A 22,679-nucleotide genomic window follows, 5' to 3' on the forward strand; every position below is an offset into this window, starting at 1 on the left:
TGATTCAAGCGTTGTTACAAGATTTCATTTGTGGCTGTTATTGTTCCTGGATGGGCAGAGGGATTCGGAAAGAAGTGCTTTGTTTCTGACACTCAACAGCAGCGAGACAGGAGGTGGGCAGACTAGTGGTTCACGCTGTTGACCCCAAGCAGCCCTGAGGTCTCATCTCATTCTGGGTCCGGGTGGGGGGTGGGGTGGCGGGGTGGTAAGCGGCCCGAGGCTCCGATGCTGCCCGGCGCTTCAGAGTTGGAGGGCGGTGCCCGCGACCCTAGTGGGAGAGTGGCGGCGCCACGAGGAGGGGCGGGAGGCAGCGGTGGGAGGCGCCGGCCGAGGGAGCCCAGCTTTCCGAGTCCCGCGCACGGAGGCAGCGGAGCGCCGGGGAGCGGACACCCGGCGTCCACACGTCGCCATGGGGCTCTCTCGGAGCCCGCCGCCTCCGCCACTGGTCCTGCTGCTGGTGCTGTCGCTGTGGCTGCCACTTGGAGCAGGTAAGTGTCTGTCGCCCGCGCACTCGCTCAGCCGGAACCCTGGGACTGCCGGGCAGGTGGAGGTGAGAGTGTGGTGGGACGCAGGTTGCTGCTGCCGAGAGGGGGTGCAGCCAGCTGCTTCTGGTCGCGCTCCTCTGTCCAGTCTGGGGACCTGTGAAGTAGGAAGCCCAGAGTTTCCGAGCCTATCCAAGAGTGTGGACTCCTGTAGGTGGAGCCCTAGCAAACCCTGGCCACCCAAGCGTCTCCTCGCCCTTGCTTCTACTTCTTCCCCCTTTTTGAGGTGCGTTTAAAGCAGTCATGGGACCATCTGCAATAGACCACTGTCAAGTCAGCATCATCTCCAGGAAGGGAGAATCTGATCAGAGGCTGCCAGCGGCCCTAAGTGGCCTTCAACTCTTTGAAGGAAGCAGAAACTAGGTTCAGATAAAGAAAGAGTATGCGTAGACTTGCCGCAGAATAGGCTTGTGAGCTGCCTAGAATTTGCTAACCTCGTCACCTGCTTCTGTGGTTGAGAATTTTACCACCAACTTGTTCTCTTCCTTCCCTGGGATATGCTTGTTAATGAATTAATTTTGGAGACAGAGTCTCTCGTGGAGCGGTCCTGTCCCGGAACTGGCTAGGAATAAGACGGCCTTGAACTTCTAATGCTTCTGTTTCCACCTCCCAAGAGCCGGGATTACAGATGTGTGCCACCACAGCCTCCTGGTTTGTGGTGTTCTGGGGGCGGAACCAAAGGCTTTGGATATGCTAGTAGAGCACACAGCTGAACACCCCCTAATCTCACTGGATATCGGGAGTTCTTGTTTGCTTGTGAGTTTTTTGTTTGTATTTTTTATTAGGCAGGGTCTCACTATCTTGCCCTACCTACCCTGGAATTGTCTATATAAAGAAGGCTGGCCTCAGACTCAATAGAAATCCACCTGCCTCTGTGTCCCAAGTCCTGAGATTAAAGTCTTTTTTCTTTCTTTTCTTTTTTGAGATTCACTTGTTTGGTACACTTTCTAAAACTGAAAATAGATTCTTGTCTCACAAAATACATCCTGACCACAGTTTCCCCCCCCCAACTCTTCCCAGCTCCTGCCCTATCTCCCTTCTCTCCTGGATCCACTCCCCCTCCATTTTCCTTCTGAAAAGAGCAGGCCTCCGAGAGACAACAACCAAACATGACAACATAATACAATAAGATAAGGCAAAGGCCCTCATATTGAGACTGTGCAAGGCAATCCGAGAGGAGGAAAAGAGTCCCAAGAGCAGGCAGAAGAGTCAGAGACACACCCGCTCCCATAAAATCAGTGTAGGGACCTCCTCATCAGGACTTCCCTCCAGCAAGGTGCCTGGAACCATGCCTTTCTCAGAAGATAACTGAGCCACAGGAAGAGTTTTGTGGCATTATATAGTTCAGGGACTATATAATCATGTCCTTCCACCCCAAGGAAGAGAAGCCTAAGGCCACCATCCCCGGGAAGAATGATCAAGACCTTAGGAATGAGAAAAGGCACTTGGAGTCTCATTGTGGGTCTCATGCTCTAGGAAAACAAAACAAAAACAGCCAACTTAGCCTGTGTGGAAGGAATCCTGAGCAAGAGACCACACACAAGAGAGGCAGTATGATAGAGAGACAGTCGTGAGCAGTCTGGCATGGAGCTGCCAAAACTCTCCATGATATTCTGGGCTACATAACTAGCAACACCCTGTCTCAAAAAAAAAAAAAAAAAGGTGCAGGGGGTGGGGAGGGAGTAGCATGTGTCTGGGGAAGCCCCGAGTTCCAGATCTCCAGTTCCCACGTTAAAAGCTGAGAGCAGCAGCTTACATCTGTAATGCCAGCAGTGGGGGTGCGGTGTAAGAGCTCATTCATCTGACTCAGCTGCCCGTCAGGAACTCCACTGGTCCAAACATAGGATTGCTTGTTAGGGTCAGAGGTAAACAGTAGACACCTTCCTCATTAATGGTGAAGCAGAATGACTGACAGGTTCAGTCCACAGTAACACTTGTAATAATTTCTGCTCAAGTAGCCTTCCCAGGGCCTGGGGAGCTAGCTTAGGTGTTAGCGTACTTGCTTTGCTTCATTCCTGAGGCCCTCGGGTTTAATCCCTAATGCTACACCTCTCTTTCTCTCTCTCATAAACACACACCACACACACAGACACACACCCATGCTCTCACAAACACACGCCACATACACACCCCACATGCAGACACACACACACACACACACACACTCTTGCAAAAACACGCACCACACACTAACACACACCACACACTCACACACATGCACCATTCACACACATAGACACGCACACTCTCTCGCAAACGCACACCACGCACGCACAGATGCACACGTACGCACCGCTGACATCCAATTGCTTGTGAGCAAAGACCGAAAGGGAGTTTTTCACTACCGAGAATAGCCACTGCTCACCCCAAGCTGAACATAAAGGGGACTTTCCCTGCTCAGGGATGCCGCGTCATGGGCTGAGAATCATTCTAAACCAGGTCGAAACAGGAGTTCCTGGTTCTGAGTCTGAGCGCGGCTCCACTGACTACCTCCCTGACGCTTGTTACTTTTCTTGGCTCAGTCACCCTTAAATAGGTACTCATGCAAGGAACCAGGCTGGAGAGAAACAGATGAGGCTCTTGTGTCCAAATGCAGAGGCTGACAGCTAATTGTTCTCTGAAGAATCCAGTTAGAATCAGTTTTTAAAAGGCACAAGGTACTTAAATGGGGTTGTCATTGCTTAACTCTGGATATAAGATTAAAGGCAGGGGAGCCTGGATGTGCCCGCTCTTCCTAGAGAAACTGGCACAACTAAAACCATGAAATCATCTAGCTTCTTAAGGTTTTCTTCTCAGTGTCTCACTGTGTGACCACGGCTGGCCTTAAACTCTCGGAGCACACTTTCCTCTCCTGGCTGAGTGCTGCGGAAAGGCACGTGCTGCCATGCCTGTGGAGCATCGCGCTTTTTGTGTGTTTTGAGACAGAGCCCTGGCTAGCCTGGAATTCACTGTGTACACAGGCTGGCTTCCAATTCACAAAGATCCACCTGCCTCTGCCTCCGGTGTGCACCATGCTTGGCTTACCTGGCCTTTAAATAGTCGTTAATTAATCTCTCTTTTAGGTGGAGGTAGCTGAAGAGTAAGGCAAAGTTGGTGGGGCGGCATGCCTCTGCGGTCTGAGCACTCATCAGTCTGACTTGGCTGCCCCCCAGGAAACTCCACTACTCCTGACATGTGGCTTCATGTTAGGGGCAGGGATAAACATTCAACACTTCTCCCTCATTAGCCCGTGAAGTAGAAGAAATGGAAGGTCTGTTTGACAAGACTGACCTTACATAGTGAGTTCTAGAGCAGCTAGACTATAGAGCAAGTTCCAACCAATCTTGGCTGCTTGGAAAGACCTTACACACACACTCACACACACACACACACACACACATTCACACACTCTCACACCTCTCTCTTTCTCTCCTCTCTCTCTCTCTCTCTCTCTCACACACACACACACTAACAATAATAAGGAAAGAAAGAAAAAAGTTAGAAAGGAAAGAAAAGAATACAGCCCTTTGGTAGCCCTTGCCTCCCACAGGTGAGACCCTGGGTTCAATCTCCAATCATCAGCAGAACTGAAGATGCAAAAGAAAGAAAAGAAAAAGGACTGGGGACAGAGCTGAGAACTGGAGCCCTTGCCTCACGTGAACAAGGCCCTAGATTCCGTTTCCCAGCAGCAGCCAAGAAGAGAACATATGTGTCAATGAACGCAAACATCTGTGCATTGTATCCGTTTATGATGCTGCCCGGAATTAAACCCCTGCGTCACAGTCTAGGAAGCAACCTCTCCTTTTTTTTTTTTTTTTTTTTCTTTTGAAATTTAAAGTGTCTTCCAAGTTCTTTGTGACCTGAGAGGTGGGTGAATCCACCAAGAGTCCTGAGAGAGCTTGTTCGTTTGGAATGGCTTAGGACTCAACACCTGGTTCAGTTAAGTGTTTAATTCAGTAACTGCAATGACACTGAAACTTAAGGTATTTATTTCAATCAGCCACTAACCTACACTTATTTGTAATAAGTATCTGTCTAGAATTCTCATGGACTTGTTTACATCCATGACCCCCTTTTGGTAAAGATTTCCTTTTCTTTTCTTTCTTCCCTTCCTTCCTTCCTCTCTCTCTCTCTCTCTCTCTCTCTCTCTCTCTCTCTCTCTTTCTCTCTCACACTGGCTGTTTTATTGACAGGCTTTCAGAGTCATGTGAGCCATGAGGTTCTATGGGGCCACTGGGGCTGCAGAGTGAGACCCAACGACCCCTCATCTCCACCCAACCTGCAAGCAGTCAGGGGCCACCCTACAGGCATATCTGCAGCCCCACAGGTGGGCATGCATTCATGCATGTGCAAACACAAATTTCTACGCATTCACATCCACTCTGTACACACAGCTCGAGGGCTGTCACAGCCCTGGACCTATATACCCTGGAACCCTGGACAGTCTCTGGATTGGTACCCAGGTCAGGGGCTGCGGAGGGGCTGGTCCTTGACAGTGCTACTGACTGGCTGCCTTACAGGTGTCTATGTGTCTGGAACTCCTCTAGACACCCTGCACAGGAGATGACTAATGTTGGGAGCATGGCTCATTTTCACATCACAGGACTTCTTGTAGTTGCAAAACTGGGTCTCCAGGATGCCTGACATCTTTTTTCTTGGGATGTGGGGGGCTTTCATTTACACTTCCTTTGTTCCACAGCTGCAGGGGGATGAAACTGGTACCAGCTCTGCCTTGCAGCCAAGGCTCCTTCACCCAAGCCTGCCTTTCTTTCTTTCTTTCTTTCTTTCTTTCTTTCTTTCTTTCTTTCTTTCTTTCTTTCCTCTTTGACACAAGGTCTCCCTACGTAGTCCTGGATGTCCTGGAACCCACTATGTGTGTATAAGTGCAAGTGCCAGTGGAGGCCAGAAAAGGGCATTGAATACCCTGGAACCAAAGTTGTAAGAGGTTATGAGCTGTCTTGTGTGGATGCTGGGAACTGAATTCAGGTCCTCTGCAAGAACAAAGGACCTTCTCTCCTAAGAGCTGAGCCATCTCCACCGTGTTCTCTTCCTCCTCTTCGGTTTCATCTTTTACGTTTGTTTACTTATGGGGGGTGGGGGAGTGGAGGGCACATATGTGGAGGTCAAAGAACAACCTGCAATAGTGTCCTGGCTTGGTAGACTAGGACATCTTGCCTGCCCAGACAAGGCTTCTAAAATGGGCATGGTGGCGCATGCCTGTAATCTCAGTTCTGGGGAAGTGGAGGCAGGAGTATCAGAGGTTCAAGGTCATCCTCCACTACACGGAGAGTCTGAAGCCAACCTCGAGTATCTGAGGCTCTCTCTCAAAAAACAAGCACGGACTTTTAAATGGTTGTGGTGGTTCACACGTGAGAGGATTGTCTCCAGGCCAGCCTATGCTGGGCTACAGAACAAGACTCTAGTAGAAGAGAAGGGGAGGGGAAGGAAGGGGAGGGGAGGGGAGGGGAGGGGAAGAAAGGAGAAGAGAAGAGGGGAGGGGAAGAAAGGAGAAGAGAAGAGAGGAGGAAAAGAGAAGAGAAGAGAAGAGAAGAGAAGAGAAGAGAAGAGAAGAGAAGAGAAGAGAAGAGAAGAGAAAGAAAGCCTCACAGTTATTTACCATTACTGTTACCTTTCATGGATTTTGCAATCGACAAATCCTCTCCACTATTGGTAGACTTCATAAATATATTACTGAGCAAAAGAAGCTATGTCACGCATCGTGGTTCACACCTGTGATCTCAACACTCAGGAGTCTGAGGAAGGAGGGAGGATAGCGAATTCAAGGCCAGCTTGAGCTCCTGCGCTACACTGGGACCCTTAGCAAGGCTGTTTAAAAGAGGAAACAACACAAAAAGAGCTAGAGAGGTGCCTCAGTAGGTAGCAGTGATCACTTGGTAAGCATGAGGACTCGAGTCTGAATCTCTAGTACCCACAGTAAAAAATAAATAAATAAATACATAAATAAAAGTCAGAGCCAGGGTAGTGGCTTACAAAGTGAGTCCAGGACAGCCAGGGCTATGCACAGAGAAACTCTGTCTCGAACCCCCTCCCCCCAAAAAAATCAGTCACGGCTGTATATACCTATAATCCTGGCGCTGTAGGACAGAGACAGGTAGACTGTGAGAGCTTGCTGGTCAGCCAGCCTAGCCAAAGAGGTGAGCTTCTGGCCCAGCAAAGCCACAAGGCAAAGAACAGAGAAAGACACCTGTGTCCTTCTGTGGCTTCTTCATGTGTGCGCATGGATAGGCACATGTCCTGCACATTTGTGTAGGTAATACATGGGCAACAGACCACGAAAATAAACATACTCGAATGCATACATGCCAAGATGCAAAAACACACATATCAAGTGACTGAAAATAAAACTGATCTCTGGGGTTAGCAATAAGATACTAATTTTCAAAGACAAACTTGAAAGCTTTCAAAGCCAGTGGTCCATGCCGTTAGGCCAGCCTGGTCTACAGAGTGAGTCCAGGACAGCCAAGGCTACACAGAGAAACCCTGTCTTGAAAAACCAAAAACCAAAACAAACAACAACAAACCCGAAACAACAGCAACAAGTAGTTGCTTAGACGAGGACTTCTGGGCCATGGATAATGTTCTGTGTCTTTGCTAGGATGCTGGGTACATAGAAGTACGCCATTTATAAAATTCATTTCTCTATACATCTTTTATTCATGGACCTTTCCTGTACTATTCTTCAGTTTATTACTGAGGGCATGCAAGTGGCTAACAAGCACATAAAAATACGCTCAGCAACCTTAGTCATTAGAGAGATGCAAATGAAAGCCACAACGTGATAATACTTGACGCCCATGAGGATAGCCGTAATAGAAACAAAAATGGAGAATAACAAGACTTGCTAAGTCTGACGAGGAGCCAGAATCTTCGCAGCTCCATTGTGGCCATCTGAAAGTGTAGCTTCTGTGGAAAACAATTTAGTCGTTTCCACCACCACCGCCCACAGTTGTACACAGCAGGACTGGAGACTTGGCTCCATGGTTAAGATCACTTTGCTGCTCTGAGAGATGACTAGTACCTACATGGAGGCTCACAACTGTCAAACGCTGCTTCTGGGATACCCAAATCCCCATCTGGCCCCCATGGGCAACACAGTCGCGCACACGCACGCACACATAAAGAAGAAGGTAAATCTGGGGGCTGGCAGGGCAGCTCAGGGGGTAGAGGTACTTACCATCAAGCCTGATGCCCTGAGATCAGTTCTTGGGACCTACATGTTGAACGAGAGTTCCAGATTTCTGACCGTAGCACACACGCCCTTCATAACAGACAATTTTTGAGGAGGGTAAAGTTTATGCTGTGTGGATTTTACCTTAATAAAAGGTTTTCTAGCCTACAAAAGGGGATCGCTAAAAAGATATATGTGTGTGTGTGTGTGTGTGTGTGTGTGTGTGTGAGAGAGAGAGAGAGAGAGAGAGAGAGAGAGAGAGAGGATGGACTCGGAAGATGCAATCAAGGAGGGCTGTAGGAAGACCTGGTCTAGGAAGACGGTAGACAGATTCCAGATTAGTTGTTGAGCCAAGAGGGCTTTCTGGACACAGGATAGCAATGGAAGGAAAGAATTAATGAGGATTGCTAAGTTTTTCACTTAATTTTTAAAAAGTGTCCTGGGTTCAGAACATTTAACTTTTAGATTTGTTTATTTTATTATTTTAAGGATATGAGTGTTTTGCCTGCATGCGTGTCTCTGCCCCACAAGTGTGTCTGGTGCTGGAGGAGGCCAGAAGACGGTGTTGGATCCCTTAGGACTGGAGTTACACATGGTCGTGAGCTATCGCGTCGGTGCTGGGAATTGAACTCACGTCCTCTGGACGAGTACCCAGTGCTCTTAACTACTAAGCCATCTCTCCAGCCCCACACTGTCCCTTTAAACCAGTGGTTCTCAACCTTCTCGGTGCTTGCACCGTTCATACAGTTGCTCATGCTGTGCTGACCCCTCCACGGTAAAATTATCCTGTTTCTACTTCATAACTGTAATTTTGCTGCTGTTAGGAATTGTAACATAAAAGCCTAATGTGCAGGATGTCTGATAGGTGACCCATTTGATCCCCAAAATGGTCTAGACCCACAGGCCAAGAACCACTGCTCTAAAGGACTGGCGGGAAGTGTTCTGCCATGACGCACGGTGGGCACGCCGAGTCTGAGAGCTTCTCCAAGGACTGGACTGCAACCGGCCTTGGTATTTCCGAGCAAATAAGTGGGTCAAATCCCCCCACACACACTTTAAAAACTATGTTTTATTTACTTGTGGGGGGCATGTGTGCCGTAGCCCAGCTCCTGAGAGTTGGTTCTCCTCCACTGCCTGGCTCTCAGGGATTGTGCTCAGGCCCTCAGGCTCGGGGGCCAGCACCTTTAGCCACTGAGCTGTCTTAGCAGTCTACCGTAAACGTTTCATAGCAAAGACTCGGACTTGTTGCTGGCTTTAATTCGGTACTGCCATACAACTGCCAACCCTCTGGTTATGGGGAGAGCCCTGCCTATGGCATGGCTCTGCCCACGGTCAACCTTTCCCGTTTCCGGAAGGATCATTAACTTTACTTCCAGGTAGCTGCCTCCTCTGACCTCCTGGAGGCTGAGCAACCTCTTTCGTCACATCCTCATCTCTCCTCGGGTCTTGTCTGTATATTGGGACAACTGCAGTCCTGTTGGCTGTTTTATCTCCATGCCTCTTAAACACACACACACACACACACACACACACACACTCGGGAACAGCTCTTTCATGGGTGCCGACAGCATGATGCAGACATATCTTGGTTTTTTATGTATATGAGTGTTTTGGGTGCTGTACCACATGTGCCCAGTGCCTTGAAGAGGGTGACAGATCCTCTGACACTGGAGTTAGGGACAGCCATGAGCCACCATCTATAGGTTCTGGGAGTCGAACCTGGGTCTTCTGGAAGAGCAGCCAGTGCTTTTAGCTGCTGATCTCTTCAGCCCCCTCCACACTTATCCTTAAAGGGCTTTTGTGATAGACACCCTAGAGTTTTCTTGTGGTTTTTGTCTGGACTCTCCCCTACCCTGCCTCGTGACTTGGTGTTGTTCCCAGGCAGCTTTTGTGGCCTCACTTGATTTCTATCTTTGCAGGAGACTTCCTTCCCACAGAGAACAGGCTTATGAACAGCTGTATCCAAGCCAGAAAGAAATGCCAGGCTAATCCCGCTTGCAAGGCTGCCTACCACCGCCTGGCTTCCTGCACCTCAGGTGTGAGCACCCCACTGCCCTTCGAGGAGTCTGCCCTGTCTCCGGACTGCCTCGAGGCAGCACAACAACTCAGGAACAGCTCCCTGATGGGCTGCACGTGCCACCGGCGCATGAAGCACCAAGCTACCTGTCTGAACATTTATTGGACCGTCCACCCTGCCCGAAGCCTTGGTAAGGCCGCTCTCCTAGAGGGGACTACGTCACAAGGGTGGATTTGGGGAAGTCATTTCTCGGTGGTGTAGGACAGCCATATGGTTAATTTTGGTGGGGACGAATGGAGTTTTGCATGTGGCATCAGTAAGAGATGGAGGGGAAATTTGGCATTATCTTCTTGGGTCCTTCAAACTTTGCCCTTTCCTCTACCTACTTCTACCTTTCTTTTAAGAATATTTCCAGCTGAGCACGGTGGCGCACACCTTTGATCTCAGCAGCTGGGAGACAGAGGCAGGTGAGTCTCTCGAGGCCAGACTGGTCCATAGAGCTTGCTCTACAACAGTCAGGGCTATACAGGGAAACCCTGTCTCAAAAATTATTTATTTATTCATATGTGCAGATGTGTTCCTATGCATGCCAGGGTGTGTGTGTGTGGAGGTCAGAGGACATTTTTGTGGAGTTGGTTCTCTTTCTCCAGAGTGTAGGTTCTGAGACTCAAACTCATTCTCCCAGGCTTGGTGGCAAGTGCCTTCACCTGCTGAACCATCTTGCTGGCCCCTTATGTCCACTTTCTTACCTGGATTTCCTTCTTCACAAGCTCTAAACCACAGAGAACCCCAGCCTGAGGAGCTCCTAGGGCAGGAAAGTGAGGAAAGCGTCTCAGCTCAGAAACAGGCTCAGAACTTCCTGGAACCTACTGATTCAGAGAGAGGGGAAGACAGCACATCATTACAGTCTTTAACGGAAAGGCTGTCCCTAACCAGACAGGAGACAGTGAAAGAGCAGGCACAGAGGGAGCCAGGCAGAAGATTCACAACTGCCTCTTTCCATAGGCCCCTGTCTCTGCTTGTCAATTTTTCAATTGATTTATTAAATAATTTTTGATTAATTAATTAACTAATTAAATCAACTAAATTTTAATTGATTAATTATTTGCATTTTGGTCTTGAAGACCAGGTTTCTCTGGGCAGTTCTTGCTATACTAGAACTCACTCTGTAGACCAGGCTGGCCTCAAACTCAGAGACTTGCCTGCCTCTGCCTCCTGAGTGCTGGGATCAAAGTTGTGAGCCGCCACCACCGAGTTTACTAGTCAGCTTTTAATGGACTGTGTTGTAGTAGCAAAACCTCCATAGTTGAGCACAGATGTTTGTAATCCCAGCACTCAAGAGACCGAGGTGGGTGCTGGAGAGGTGGCTCAGTGGTTAAGAGCACTATCTGCTCCTCCAAAGGACCTGGGTTCAATTCCCAGCACCCACATGGCAGCTCACAACTGTCTGTACCACCAATTCCAAGGGATCTGACATCTCCACACTAATGCACATAAAATAAAATTAAATAAATTATTAAAAAAAAAAAAAGAGACCGAGGTGGGAGGATCCCCACATATCTGAGGACAGTGAAGAAAACAAAAACAGCTAGGGAGGTAGCTCAGTCAGCCTTGAGCTAAGGTGATTTCAGAGCCCACATGAAAAACAAAACAAGAGAGCGAGAGACATTTGTAATTTTAGGGCTGGGGAAGCAGATAGGCAGATCCTTGGAGAATGTTGGCTAGCTGAGCCTGCTTGATGAGTCCCAGGCTGGGGTGAGGCCTTGTCTCAAAAAAAGAAAGGGGGGATGGGGAGGGAAGCTGGAGAGCTGGCTCAGCAGGTAAGAGCACTGCCGCTCTTCCGGAGGTCCCACGTTTAAATCCCAGCACCCAGCAGCCCCCAACACCCAGCAGCCAGGAGTCGGCTTGTGACTGGAACTCTAGTCCCAGGGGAGCCAACACCCTCTCTGGCACTTGGAGACCATTATGTTTTTGCCCCAGGGGTTAAGCTGAGACTGGCCTCTGCCCTGTGTTCCTCCTGCCGTCAACCTTTGAGTGCAGAGAACACGGGCATATGTCCTGGCTCATGGGATTCTCTCTGCTGGGTCTGGAGCCGACTCCTCTGGATCTAGAAACCTGTAAGTTGAAGAGACCAGTGACCTGACTTCCATACATACTCAGTGTGCGGTGAGGAGACAGACTGAGACACAAGTAAAGCTTCTAAAAAGTACACCGATGGAGGCATTTGGCACACGCCGACTCATGGCACATGTTGAAAGTCCTCATGCCCAGGAGGAGGAAGGATGCCTTTGCTTTAGGGGAGGAGTTGCCCTGTCCATTGTTCTCTAGGGCTCTTGGCCAGCCCTCTGCCAGGTTCTTGCTTTTCTATTATTCTCTTTGGCCATGGTTAAAATGGGCGTGAGAGACTGCAGCCTCCTTGGGGACTAAGCAATATTCTCAGACTGTTTCCTGCCTGGAGGATGTGAGGGAGTTTAAGTCTCATAGTCTCTTTTAATACAGATTGGTAGCTCTTGGCTGTGCAACACATAATGGCTTTTTATATCTTTAATTTCTGCCATCTTGTGCACCCAGTAGCCTTTTCCATAATTTAAGACATGCACTTCCTTCTAAACCTAATTAAAAGTTTGTTGCCAGAGTTGAGTGGTGGTGGCACATGACTTTAATCCCAGCACTCAGGAGGCAGAGGCAGCTACATATCTGTGAGTTCAAGGCCAGCCTGTTCTACAGAATGAGTTCCAGGCCAGCCAGAGATATACAGAGAAACCCTGTCTCAAAACAAAACAAAACAAAAGTCTCTTTCCTTTGTCAGGCCTCCATGAGAGAATCACTGCTTTAATCTTTTTATTTCTTTTCTCCTAAGTATATTTGTCCAACTGGAGTGTGTGCATGTGAATTTGGAGGCCAGCAGTTGTGTGTGTGTGTGTGTGTGTGTGTGTGTGTATGAGTAAGTGAGAGAGAGAGTGTGTGTGTGAGTGTGTGTGTATGTGTGTGTATGTATTTGGAGGCCAGCTCTGGGTATTTGCCTGTCTTTGCACCTTAGCACTGTTAAGGCCTCCATGCCCAACTTTGAATGTGGTGCTGGTAATCCAAGCTCAGATCTCATACTTGCACAGCAAGCACTTTAACTGACCACTGCTCAGTTATTGTTTTTGTTGTTGTTGTTATTGGAGATGAGAGCACACTATGCTGCCCAGGTTGGTCTAGAACTCCTGGCCTTAAGCAAGCATCCTACATTTGCCTCAGAAGTGGATAGTTCTCTCACTTTAGGCTGAACTGGACAGCTCTTTTCTGAGCTTCCATTTTTCTTTCAGCACCTTGCCAGTCATAGCCAATAACTTGGATTACCAGCATCACGTTCAAAGTTGGGCACGGAGGCCTTAATAGTGCTGGGGTGCAGGGACAGGCAGATATCCAGAGCTGGCTTCCAAATACACACACACTCACACACTCACACTCACACTCACACACACACTCACACACACACTCACACACACACACTCTTACACACATGCATACTCAATACATGGCCCTAGACCCCTTCATCTCAGGTTCTTCCCCTAAAAGTACGAACTCAGTCATCATCTTCCTCATATGTCATCTTCCCAGTTGTTGCAGGTAACAGTTTTACCAAGAGCTTCGTCAATGGGGCCTGCCAATCCTCTAGCCCTCCCTAAGAGCCTCCTTTCCTCCCACTGTCCAGTCACAGAGCAAAGCCACACATCTGGAAAATGTTGTTACTATAGGAATCTATTTCTACATACTAACTGCACCTTTCTTTTTCTCCTCCTAGTTGATTTTTTTTCCTTTTCTGGTGCTCAGGATCTAACCCAGGGCCTCACCCTTGTTATCAATCACTCCACCACTGAGCCACACTGCCAGCCCTCCCCAGGCCGTCATAAACAGGAGTTTTCCAAGTTAAGCTGCAGTTCCAACAAGCCCTCCTCCAGACCACTGGCTTTTTAAAAGGAAAATGTATTTCTTGCTTGTATTGCATCTGATGCCAGCTCCCAATAGCTAACTTTGTTCTACCTTTGGTCTCCATGGAGGACCCAGGCTGGCAGAGAGAAAGGAGGAACAGCAGAACCATGCAATGGTTCTTAAAACCTCTGCTCCAGTGTGGTTGACATCATTTTTGCCTACACTTCATAGGCCAAAGCAAGCCTGACACCACTGGGCTGAGCATGTGTCTTCCTCGCACAGGTGACATGCAAGTCCCACGGCAACAGGTGGGAGGCGTCATGCTCCCGCAGGCTCGGGCGATGGGCAGTAACCGGAAGTGATGACATCATCTATAACATTCCTTGTTCCTGCCTTCCACTCCTCTGCCCAATTGTTTCTCTTTTCCATCTTCCCCAGAGACATTTTCTGGGCTTCTCCCACTTCCTGCTTCCCCTTTAGGAGCTCCCAGGTCTTCCTGTTAGTGTGACATCACCCACACTCCTCCAGTCCTCAAGATGCATTTACCAAGACCTGGTGGGTGGCACCCAGCAAGCTCACCTTTTTCTTATGATTGATTCATGGATTGACTGATTTAGAGACTGGGTCTCATGTACCCAGGCTGGCTTCTAATTTTCGGTGTAGCCAAGGATGACCATGAACTCTTGCTGTGCTGCCTCCCCTTTCTGAATGCCGGTATTGCCTAGTTTATTCTCAGTGCTGCTGGCTTTGTACATGGCAGGCAAGCCCCCTAACAACTCAACTGCATCCACAGACCCCAGGGAAACTTATCAATTAGCTTTTATTAAACACCCACTGTGCTTACAACCTAACTAATTCCCCCCTCAGTAACCCATAGTCCATGGGATGACCGGGAGAAATGTGTTGGTTGTGAGGTCACTGTGTCTTTTCTTCCTCTGGTTTTTCTCATTTTGGTCCAACTCAGGACCTGGCCTCACTTCCGTTTTTGTGCTGCGTCATGTGTCTCCACGGTGAATGGTTAAGCCTAGAACAACATCCATTCCTGTCCCTTCCCTAACGGCAAGAGAAAACATCTCCTTGCTTGATTGTGTGCCCACAGGCAATGTCTATACTTAGGAGCAGATATTCTGGAATGGGTGTATATTTTATAGCCAACCCTCTCCCCTCTTTTGAGACAAAGTCTTGCTCTATAGTTCTTGCTGGCATGGAACTTGCTGTATAGCCCAGGCTGGCCTCTGCATCGTAGAGACCTTCCTTCCTTGTCCCACAGTACTGATGTGAAAGGTATACACCACCATGCCTAGCCCGGCTCCCCTTCTTAAGCGAACGTGAATCCAAGCAGGTCACTTAGCCTCTCATTCTCGGCTTCTTCTCACCTTCTCAAGGACTTGTAGGAGGGATGGAGTGAGCTGTGAGTGTGCTTGTGCCCTTGTGTGTGCTTGGGATCCAGTGTGCTTAATGGTAGCTCTTAATTCTTCTCTTATGTTTATTCATCGGGCCTAAGCTGTACCTTCACGACTGACTTATTCCGGTCTCTGTATGGCTTGCAGCTTTCTCTGTAGGGAGAGGTCATGTCTTTTCTTTTGCTCCACGAGGCCTTGCAGGCTGACCCGGCAGCTTCAGGCCTCCCTGCTCCACTTCCCAAGCCTTTGTCCTTGGCATGCACACACCTCCCTGTTCTCTCCAGGTGACTACGAGTTGGATGTCTCCCCCTATGAAGACACAGTGACCAGCAAACCCTGGAAAATGAATCTCAGCAAGCTGAACATGCTTAAACCAGGTGTGGGGAAAGAGCGGCTGGGCCTGGGCTCTGAGGGGAGGGGAGAGGAAGGGAGGGGAGGGGAGCACAGACTGGGGTGGGGGGGACTTCAGGGGAGGAGTTTCCAGCCTGCTGTATCAGGATGGAAGTCTGAGCTGCTGTGCGGTGCGGTGCGTGGTCTTTGTTCACAGGAATCATCAAAAAGCAGCAGTTACTAGGGAAACCTCCAGAGCCCATTAGGGCCCCAGGTCCTCAGGAAGGGCATGTAGGAGTGGCAGTGGCGGCAGCACGCTGAAATGGAGTATTTACCCACATTTAAGGTGGCAGGAAAGTAGGTTTTTTTCAAAAGTCCCCAAGGACTATGAAAATGCTTGTTATCAACCATTCTAATGGAGTGGGTGAGGTACTGGGCAGAAAAAAGGAGTCTCATTCCTCACAGGGGTCACTCTGGGTGGAAGCCACCGTCCAGGAGACGCTCTGATGCACATTTTTTTTTCTCCAGGACAACGAGGCTGTGAACTAACTGAGAGAGAGTATTCAAATGCACAGCTGGGTAGGGCAGTATGTGCCTTAATGCAAGCTGTTGAGAAGTAGCAGCAGGACGATCAGAGTTCAAGGGCATCCTCGGCTACAGAAGGAGTTCTGGGCCACCCTGAGCTAACTATCTAAAAAACAAACAAACAAACAAAACCCCAAAGAATACATAAGGCACTGCATTTTAAGATATAAGATTTATTGTATAGTTGTCCCTGTGTTTTTAAATTCAGGATGTCCTGGGTTTTGACCTTGAAGAATTGCTCTTTCATGTTCTTCCTCCAAATACTGAAATTATATGAGTATATCATATGCCTGGAAGAATTAAAACACACACACACACACACACATCTTTCTTTTTCTCTCTCTTTTTCTTTCTCTCTCTCTCTTCCTTCCTTCCTTCTTCCTTCTTTCCCTTCCTTCCTTCCTTCCTTCCTTCCTTCCTTCCTTCCTTCCTTCCTTCCTTCCTTCCTTCCTTCCTTCCTTCCTTCCTTTGGCAAGTTCTCACTATGTGGCCATGTCTGGGCTACATACATATACATACATACATACATACACACACATACAACACATACACACAATTTTTAAAAAAGAAAATGTCCTTCTCAAACACAAAACCCTGAACAGAACAGAAAGGCCCCAGCCAAACCTAACTAAAATTTGGTTGCCTGTGTTTTAGCCGTCTGAAAGCTCTCTGATTTGTGATTCCCACAGCAGCTCTCACTGCCTAGGAGCAGGGAACCGTTTTGTTTATTTGAGTTGCCTGCTGCTTGCGTGACAAATAAATGAGTGGGTGTTAGATGTATGTGGATGGTGGATGATGATGATGACGACCACAGCAGCAGCGGTGGTGATGACTATGACGAGCATTTCACCAGACAAGATGAGGACAGGGAGCCAGACAGGGTTTGTACAAGAAGAGTTAGAGGTGGCTTAATTCAGAACAGTCCTTCCTTTCTGCCACCTCATCTACTTGTCACAGGAGGGGTTTACTGAATTTCCTAACGAGACTCCGCCTGGTGACCTGGTGCTACTCTCCCCACAGACTCGGACCTCTGCCTCAAATTTGCCATGTTGTGTACTCTTAACGACAAGTGTGACCGCCTGCGCAAGGCCTACGGGGAGGCCTGCTCAGGGCTTCGCTGCCAGCGCCACCTCTGCCTCGCCCAGCTGCGCTCCTTCTTTGAGAAGGCGGCCGAGTCCCACGCTCAGGGCCTGCTGCTGTGTCCCTGCGCGCCGGAAGATGCGGGCTGCGGGGAACGCCGGCGCAACACCATCGCCCCCAGTTGTGCTCTCCCTTCCGTGCCCCCCAATTGCCTGGATCTGCGGGGCTTCTGCCGCTCGGACCCTCTGTGCAGGTGCCCTGTGGGGGTGGGCAGGTTGGGCAGGGGTTTGGTATGCCAAGGTGTCCGGGGTCTGGCTTCCCGCCCTTCCTCCCTCCTTTCTGTATGTAGCCCAGGTTGACCCCTACATCATATGGCCTAAGTTTTCCTCTCAATTTCCTGAGTGCGTTTATTTTATTTTATTTTATTATTTTTTAATTTAATTTAATTTTTTGAAACAAGGTCTCATATAGCCCTGAACTCTTTCGATCCTTTTCCCCCTACCTTCTAAATGCCTGGTCAACTTAGTGAGTTCCAGGCCAACCAGGGCACAAAGTGAGAACCCTGCTTTAAAAAAAACAAAACAACCCAACACCCTACATCTATTATTCATTTATTTAGTGAGGTGAAGGAGATGGGGTAGTCCTGAAACCTCACAGAGTCTGAGTGTACTTATGGAGGTGGAAGGTCAACTCTCTTCTCCCTCTAAGTAGGTGGTGGGTTAGGGAGGGACCTTAGGTCTTCAGACTTCCTGTTGTTAGGTGACTTCATATCTCAGGCTCTAGAAGCTCTTTTCTTTAACTTTTGCTTCTTTGTTTCTTTTTCTTTTCTTTATTTCTTTTTTTTTCTGTTTGTTGCTTTTGTTTTGGTTGTTGTTTTTGTGACACAAGGTCTCTCTCTATAGCCCTGGCTGTCCTGGAACTCACTATGTAGACCAGGCTGGCCTAAAACTCAGAGCATGGGGGGGGGGGTTTCTGCCTCCCAAGTGCTAGGCAGCCCTGGGATGTAATGGTTTGCATCTGTAGTCCCAGTACTCCTACAGCTGGGAGGCAGACACAGGAGAACTCCCAAAAGCTTCCAGGACAGCCAAGAGCAGGCAGCTGCAGAGAGAAGAAAGGCTGTGTCTCAACAAGGTGGTGGGTGAGAAGTGACCCCAGGGAATTGTGCTCTCATCCCCAGGTGGCAGAGGCAGGCCAGTCCCTGTGAGTTCAAGGCCAGCCTGGTCTACAGAGCATTTCCAGAACGGCCAGGATTATACAGAGAAAGCATGTCTCAAAATAAACAGAAATAAAACAACAGCAACAACAAAATTTAAAAAGAAATAAAATTCCAACCCAGGATCGTGGCTCTCATCTGAACTCTTAGCATTTGGAAGCCAAGGGAGAAAGATCAGGAATTTTAAAAATCCTCATATACATCCTGAACTTGAGGCCAGCAAGGGCTGTATAAGCCCCTGTCTCAGAAAAACCCAAACCTTAGAAAGAAATCACAATCAAGTTCTTACCAAACACAGGCAGTCACTGAGCCTTGCTTTCCCCCATGAGGCTGAGCACACCCAGCAACTTAACTCTGACCAGAGTCCCATGAGGTCAGCATTGCTATCCTTGCTCTTGCAGACACCTCATAGAACCTTAGAAGCCTGAGGCAGGAGGAAATTTAAGACCATCATGAAAACACAGCAAGACTGTCTCAAAAGACGAAAATTAAAAGTGGAATGAGACTGTCACTACAAAGCCCGTTATTATGCATAATTAATATATGTTAATAAAAATATGTCAAAACATCACTCAATATCCTGTTACTGTATTCTGGAGAGCATTTTCTGCCAGACATTTTCTATCCAGACAACAAAGATAGACACATTTGTGTCTTGAGTTTTCCAGACATGGCATGTATCTTACTTCATATGTAATTTCCCATGAAGGCAGGACAGGTATGAGCAAGACGTTTTCAAAGTCAGACCTAGCTTAAATCCCAGGTGAGGGGCTAGAGAGATGTCTCAGGTGTAAAGAGCCTTGAGGCCGCCACGGAGGATCTGAATTCAGCTCCTACACGATGGCCCACAATCATCTATAACTCCAGTCCCAGGGGATCTCCATCTTCTGGCCTCCATGGCACCAGGCACACACACGCTGTACAGACATACATGTAGGCAAGCACCTATACGCCTAAAATAAATGAATCTTTTTTAAAAAGCTTGGGCTTGGAGCTCTCAATAATAATACTAACGTTGCCAGCCACTTCTTACCAACTTGATGCCACTTTAAATACTTAGTATTTTCTTGTCTAAGCCTCCCAGGAAACCTACAAATAAGATAGTTGCTGTTACTATTTTGTATCATCCTCAGTTTGCAGATGAGCAAATCATAGAATAAAGAAGTGAAATAACATGTTCAAGGTTTATTATGTAGAGAGTCTGGTTTCTTTTCTGTTATTCTTCTCTTTTTATTGATAGGATCTTTCTATGTAGGCTTGGCTGACTGGGAACTTCCTATGTAGACTAGCCTGGCCTCGAACTCACAGAGATCCACCTGCCTCCGCCTCCCGGGTACTGGGACTAAAGGCGTGTGCCCGTCTCAAGTCAGATTTCTAACTTGGCTTCGAAGACAGGAATGTGACTTAGTCTTCACCGTTCTGTGCTCCTGATGATTACTGTTCTGGCAGCCATTGCTATCATCTCACACATTCTGAAAAGAGTAAAACACTGGCCCTGCCTTCAAGGAGTTCCTAGCTGAGCAGGAGTAACAGAGAACTAAACAAATAACCCAGCACAAGGCAAAATGCACTTCAAACTGGAGAAATGTATACAGAAGGACACACTCACAATTTTGGCACCTAAAGACAACTGTTATGATAGTTAGGTGGTTTTGTTTGTTTGCTTTAAATATTTACTGATTTTGATATCATATGTGTTTTGTCTGTCTGCGTGTATGTATGTGTACCATGTACATGCCTGGTACCCTGGGAGCCAGAAAAGGGCATCTGACACTCTGGAACAGGATGGTCGTCAGCCACATGTGGGTGCTAAGAGGCCCTGTCCTCTAGAAAAGCAGCTACTGCTCTCAACTGCTGAGCCATCCATCCCTAGTCCTGGGGTTACATTTAATTACAGTATTCGGTGTGGAGGACCCTCTACTGTGAATGACACCATTTCCTGGGCTTGGGGTCCTGGACTGTATGAAGAAGGAGAGAGTGAGCTGGGTGCCAGCAAGTGTGTGTTCTCCTCTCCCTTCTCGGCATCGGGGATATAACTAGCCACTTCACGTTTCCGCTGCCGTGGCTTCCTTGTTATGTTGGGCTGTAACCTGGAATTGTGAGCTAAACTAAACCCTTTCTCCCCTATGCTGCTTTGTCAGGGCATTTTATCCTAGCAACAGGAGGAGAAGCTAGGAAAACCAGCTTTTCTAATGTAGGGTGACTGTTAATAATCACAGTGTCTTGGTATGGGCCAGGCGCTATGCTAAAGGCCTTATGTGCATTCTCGTGTTTCGCCCTCACAAAACTCGGCCTGGTCCTGCTGCGGTCCTCGCTGTTTCACAGTCAAGGAAACTTGAAAGGAGCTGTCTGAGATCATATGGCGAGGGAACGTGGCGCTCACAGTCATGGCGATGGTCCGTGGGGCTGCGGCAGTGGGAACCGAATCGTGAGGGGGTGGCACCGAAGGCAGAGAAGGAGCTGGCCTGAAGAGAGGCATGGCCAGCTGGAGGACAGTGAGGGGGAAGTCAAGATCCTCAATGGGGACCCTGGAAACTTCCTTCCTTCCAGATCACGCCTGATGGACTTCCAGACCCACTGCCATCCTATGGACATCCTCGGGACCTGTGCCACTGAGCAGTCCAGGTGTCTGCGGGCATACCTGGGGCTGATTGGTGAGGCTGGGGCATGTGTTGGGAGTCAGCAGGCTGATCAGCTCTGAGGTGGGAAAGTTCGGGACTGAACCCAGGATGGTATTTTGGTCCTGAGGCAGGTGGAAGAAGATAGAGGAATTTGTCTAGACCTTGACAGTCCCTTCCTTCACCCAACAGGAACTGCCATGACTCCAAACTTCGTCAGCAAGGTCAACACTAGCGTGGCCTTAGCCTGCACCTGCCGCGGCAGTGGTAACCTGCAGGATGAGTGTGAACAACTGGAAAGGTCCTTCTCCCAGAACCCCTGCCTCAGTGCGTATGCTCCTGCGCACCCAGCCCTGAAGCCGAGGGACGGGAGGAGCCAGCTGTGTAGCCACATGGGTCCTGTCCATCTCTTTAGTCAGAGCACCCCTCTTCCGGGACCAGCCCTCTATCCCTCGGCCACTCCTCCCATTCCCAGAGTGACCTCCATGCTGCCCGCTCAACCTGTCTAGGCTCCCAGAACTTGAACTAGCAGGCAAAACAAGTCATCATGGTGTACCCCAACTCCTACCCACTTGCCCACTGTATCCCAGGGACCCATGACACCCCCCTCCTCTTGCCCTGGGAGTCTGAGAAGCTTCCCGGCACCTTGCTCCAACCTTTTTTCTCCTCTACACAGTGGAGGCCATTGCAGCTAAGATGCGTTTCCACAGACAACTCTTCTCCCAGGACTGGGCAGCCTCTACTTTTTCTGTGACGCCACAGCAGGTAGGACTTTCTCTGTCATACACCACAAGCTTTTCCTACGCCAGTTGGAGAACATTCAAACCAAGCAGACAAAGGGAGAGGCTGGGAGAGGGGCCATGAACTTCAGGGACCTCTAATGCACACGTGGAGGGAAGGCAGCTTAGGTGACAAAGGGAGCTGTCCCCTGGGCTGACACTGTTCCATTTCCTCCACAGAACAATCACCCTGCTCTGAGGCCGCAGCCCAGGCTACCCGTTCTTACATTCTTCGTGCTTTCGTTGATTCTGCCTCAGACCCTCTGGTAGCTGGGCTTCCCCGGGGTCCTTTGTTCTCTCCACTGCACCCAGACGACTTGCAGCCTGTTATGAATGAGAAAATGACAGCCCCTGGAAGAAGATGCCGTGGGCAGCCCGGCATCAATGAACCAACCAGGCATCCTCCTGCATCTCCTGTGTGCTCCAGATGAGATCTTAGTGGAATCAAGGGGCTGTGGCCTTCAGAGCCTGGGAGGCGAGTTTTCAAAAGTCCCTTACCCCTGCTTCTGGCGCAGGCTGCCTTTCCTTAGGACTATCCAGCTTGGCCTTATATTCTGGTGGGGACTCGCTCCACCTCCCAGCCCTTCTTCCTCTTTACCAGGACCACCCAGAGCCTAATACATCAGTCATTCCTGTTGCATTCTCCAGGCAGGAGGGGCTGAGGGTTCTGAGGCAGCACAGCAAGAAGGTCCCTTTGTGAGGAAGGCTAGTGCTCCAGCCCCTCCTCCCCTCGCTGAGGAAGGTGGGAACCTGTTGTCTTCACTGCTTTGCCAGGCAACTCTGAACATTTGGGCATGAAGAGCTAAAGCCTTTGGGTCTTGCTTAACGCCTACTACTGTCCCCAAGCGCCCCTGGCCCCTTATGTCATGATTAAACGTTTTGACTGAAGACTCTGGTCTTTCCCCGTTTTCTTACATTGTAAGTTTTACACAATTAGTGGTGTGTCACAGGCACGAGGGCACCAGCAGGGTGATGAAGAGACGCAGCAGCACTACTGGTAACTGCTGTGCGACTTCAAGCAAGTCT

General features: G+C 48.9%; 1 protein-coding gene across 2 annotated transcripts; it reads left to right on the forward strand.

Annotated features, from left to right (window-relative positions):
* The first annotated feature begins 325 nt into the window (after positions 1-325).
* Positions 326-22,541, forward strand: Gfra3 (GDNF family receptor alpha 3). Of its 2 annotated transcripts, XM_060377465.1 has the most exons (9): positions 326-488; positions 9,630-9,917; positions 10,132-10,194; positions 15,333-15,425; positions 16,984-17,296; positions 20,807-20,910; positions 21,067-21,201; positions 21,551-21,639; positions 21,834-22,541. In XM_060377465.1, exons 1-9 carry the CDS (start codon positions 410-412, stop codon positions 21,921-21,923), a joined length of 1,254 nt encoding a protein of 417 aa, XP_060233448.1. In that variant the 5' UTR covers positions 326-409; the 3' UTR covers positions 21,924-22,541. The 2 variants fall into 2 exon arrangements, with proteins under 2 accessions (XP_060233448.1, XP_021509058.1); XM_021653383.2 differs by lacking the exon at positions 10,132-10,194.
* The last annotated feature ends 138 nt before the right edge of the window (positions 22,542-22,679 follow it).

This window comes from Meriones unguiculatus, chromosome 2 (genome assembly GCF_030254825.1).
Source record: "Meriones unguiculatus strain TT.TT164.6M chromosome 2, Bangor_MerUng_6.1, whole genome shotgun sequence".
Taxonomy (NCBI): domain Eukaryota; kingdom Metazoa; phylum Chordata; class Mammalia; order Rodentia; family Muridae; genus Meriones; species Meriones unguiculatus.

Excerpts from the sequence above, each read along its gene's own strand:
- Gfra3 (XM_060377465.1), top strand. The coding sequence starts at position 410 with ATGGGGCTCTCTCGGAGCCCGCCGCCTCCGCCACTGGTCCTGCTGCTG. Across the intron at positions 21,202-21,550 it reads CTCCCAGAACCCCTGCCTCA|TGGAGGCCATTGCAGCTAAG; the intron begins GTGCGTATGCTC and ends TCCTCTACACAG. Across the intron at positions 21,640-21,833 it reads TTTCTGTGACGCCACAGCAG|AACAATCACCCTGCTCTGAG; the intron begins GTAGGACTTTCT and ends TTTCCTCCACAG.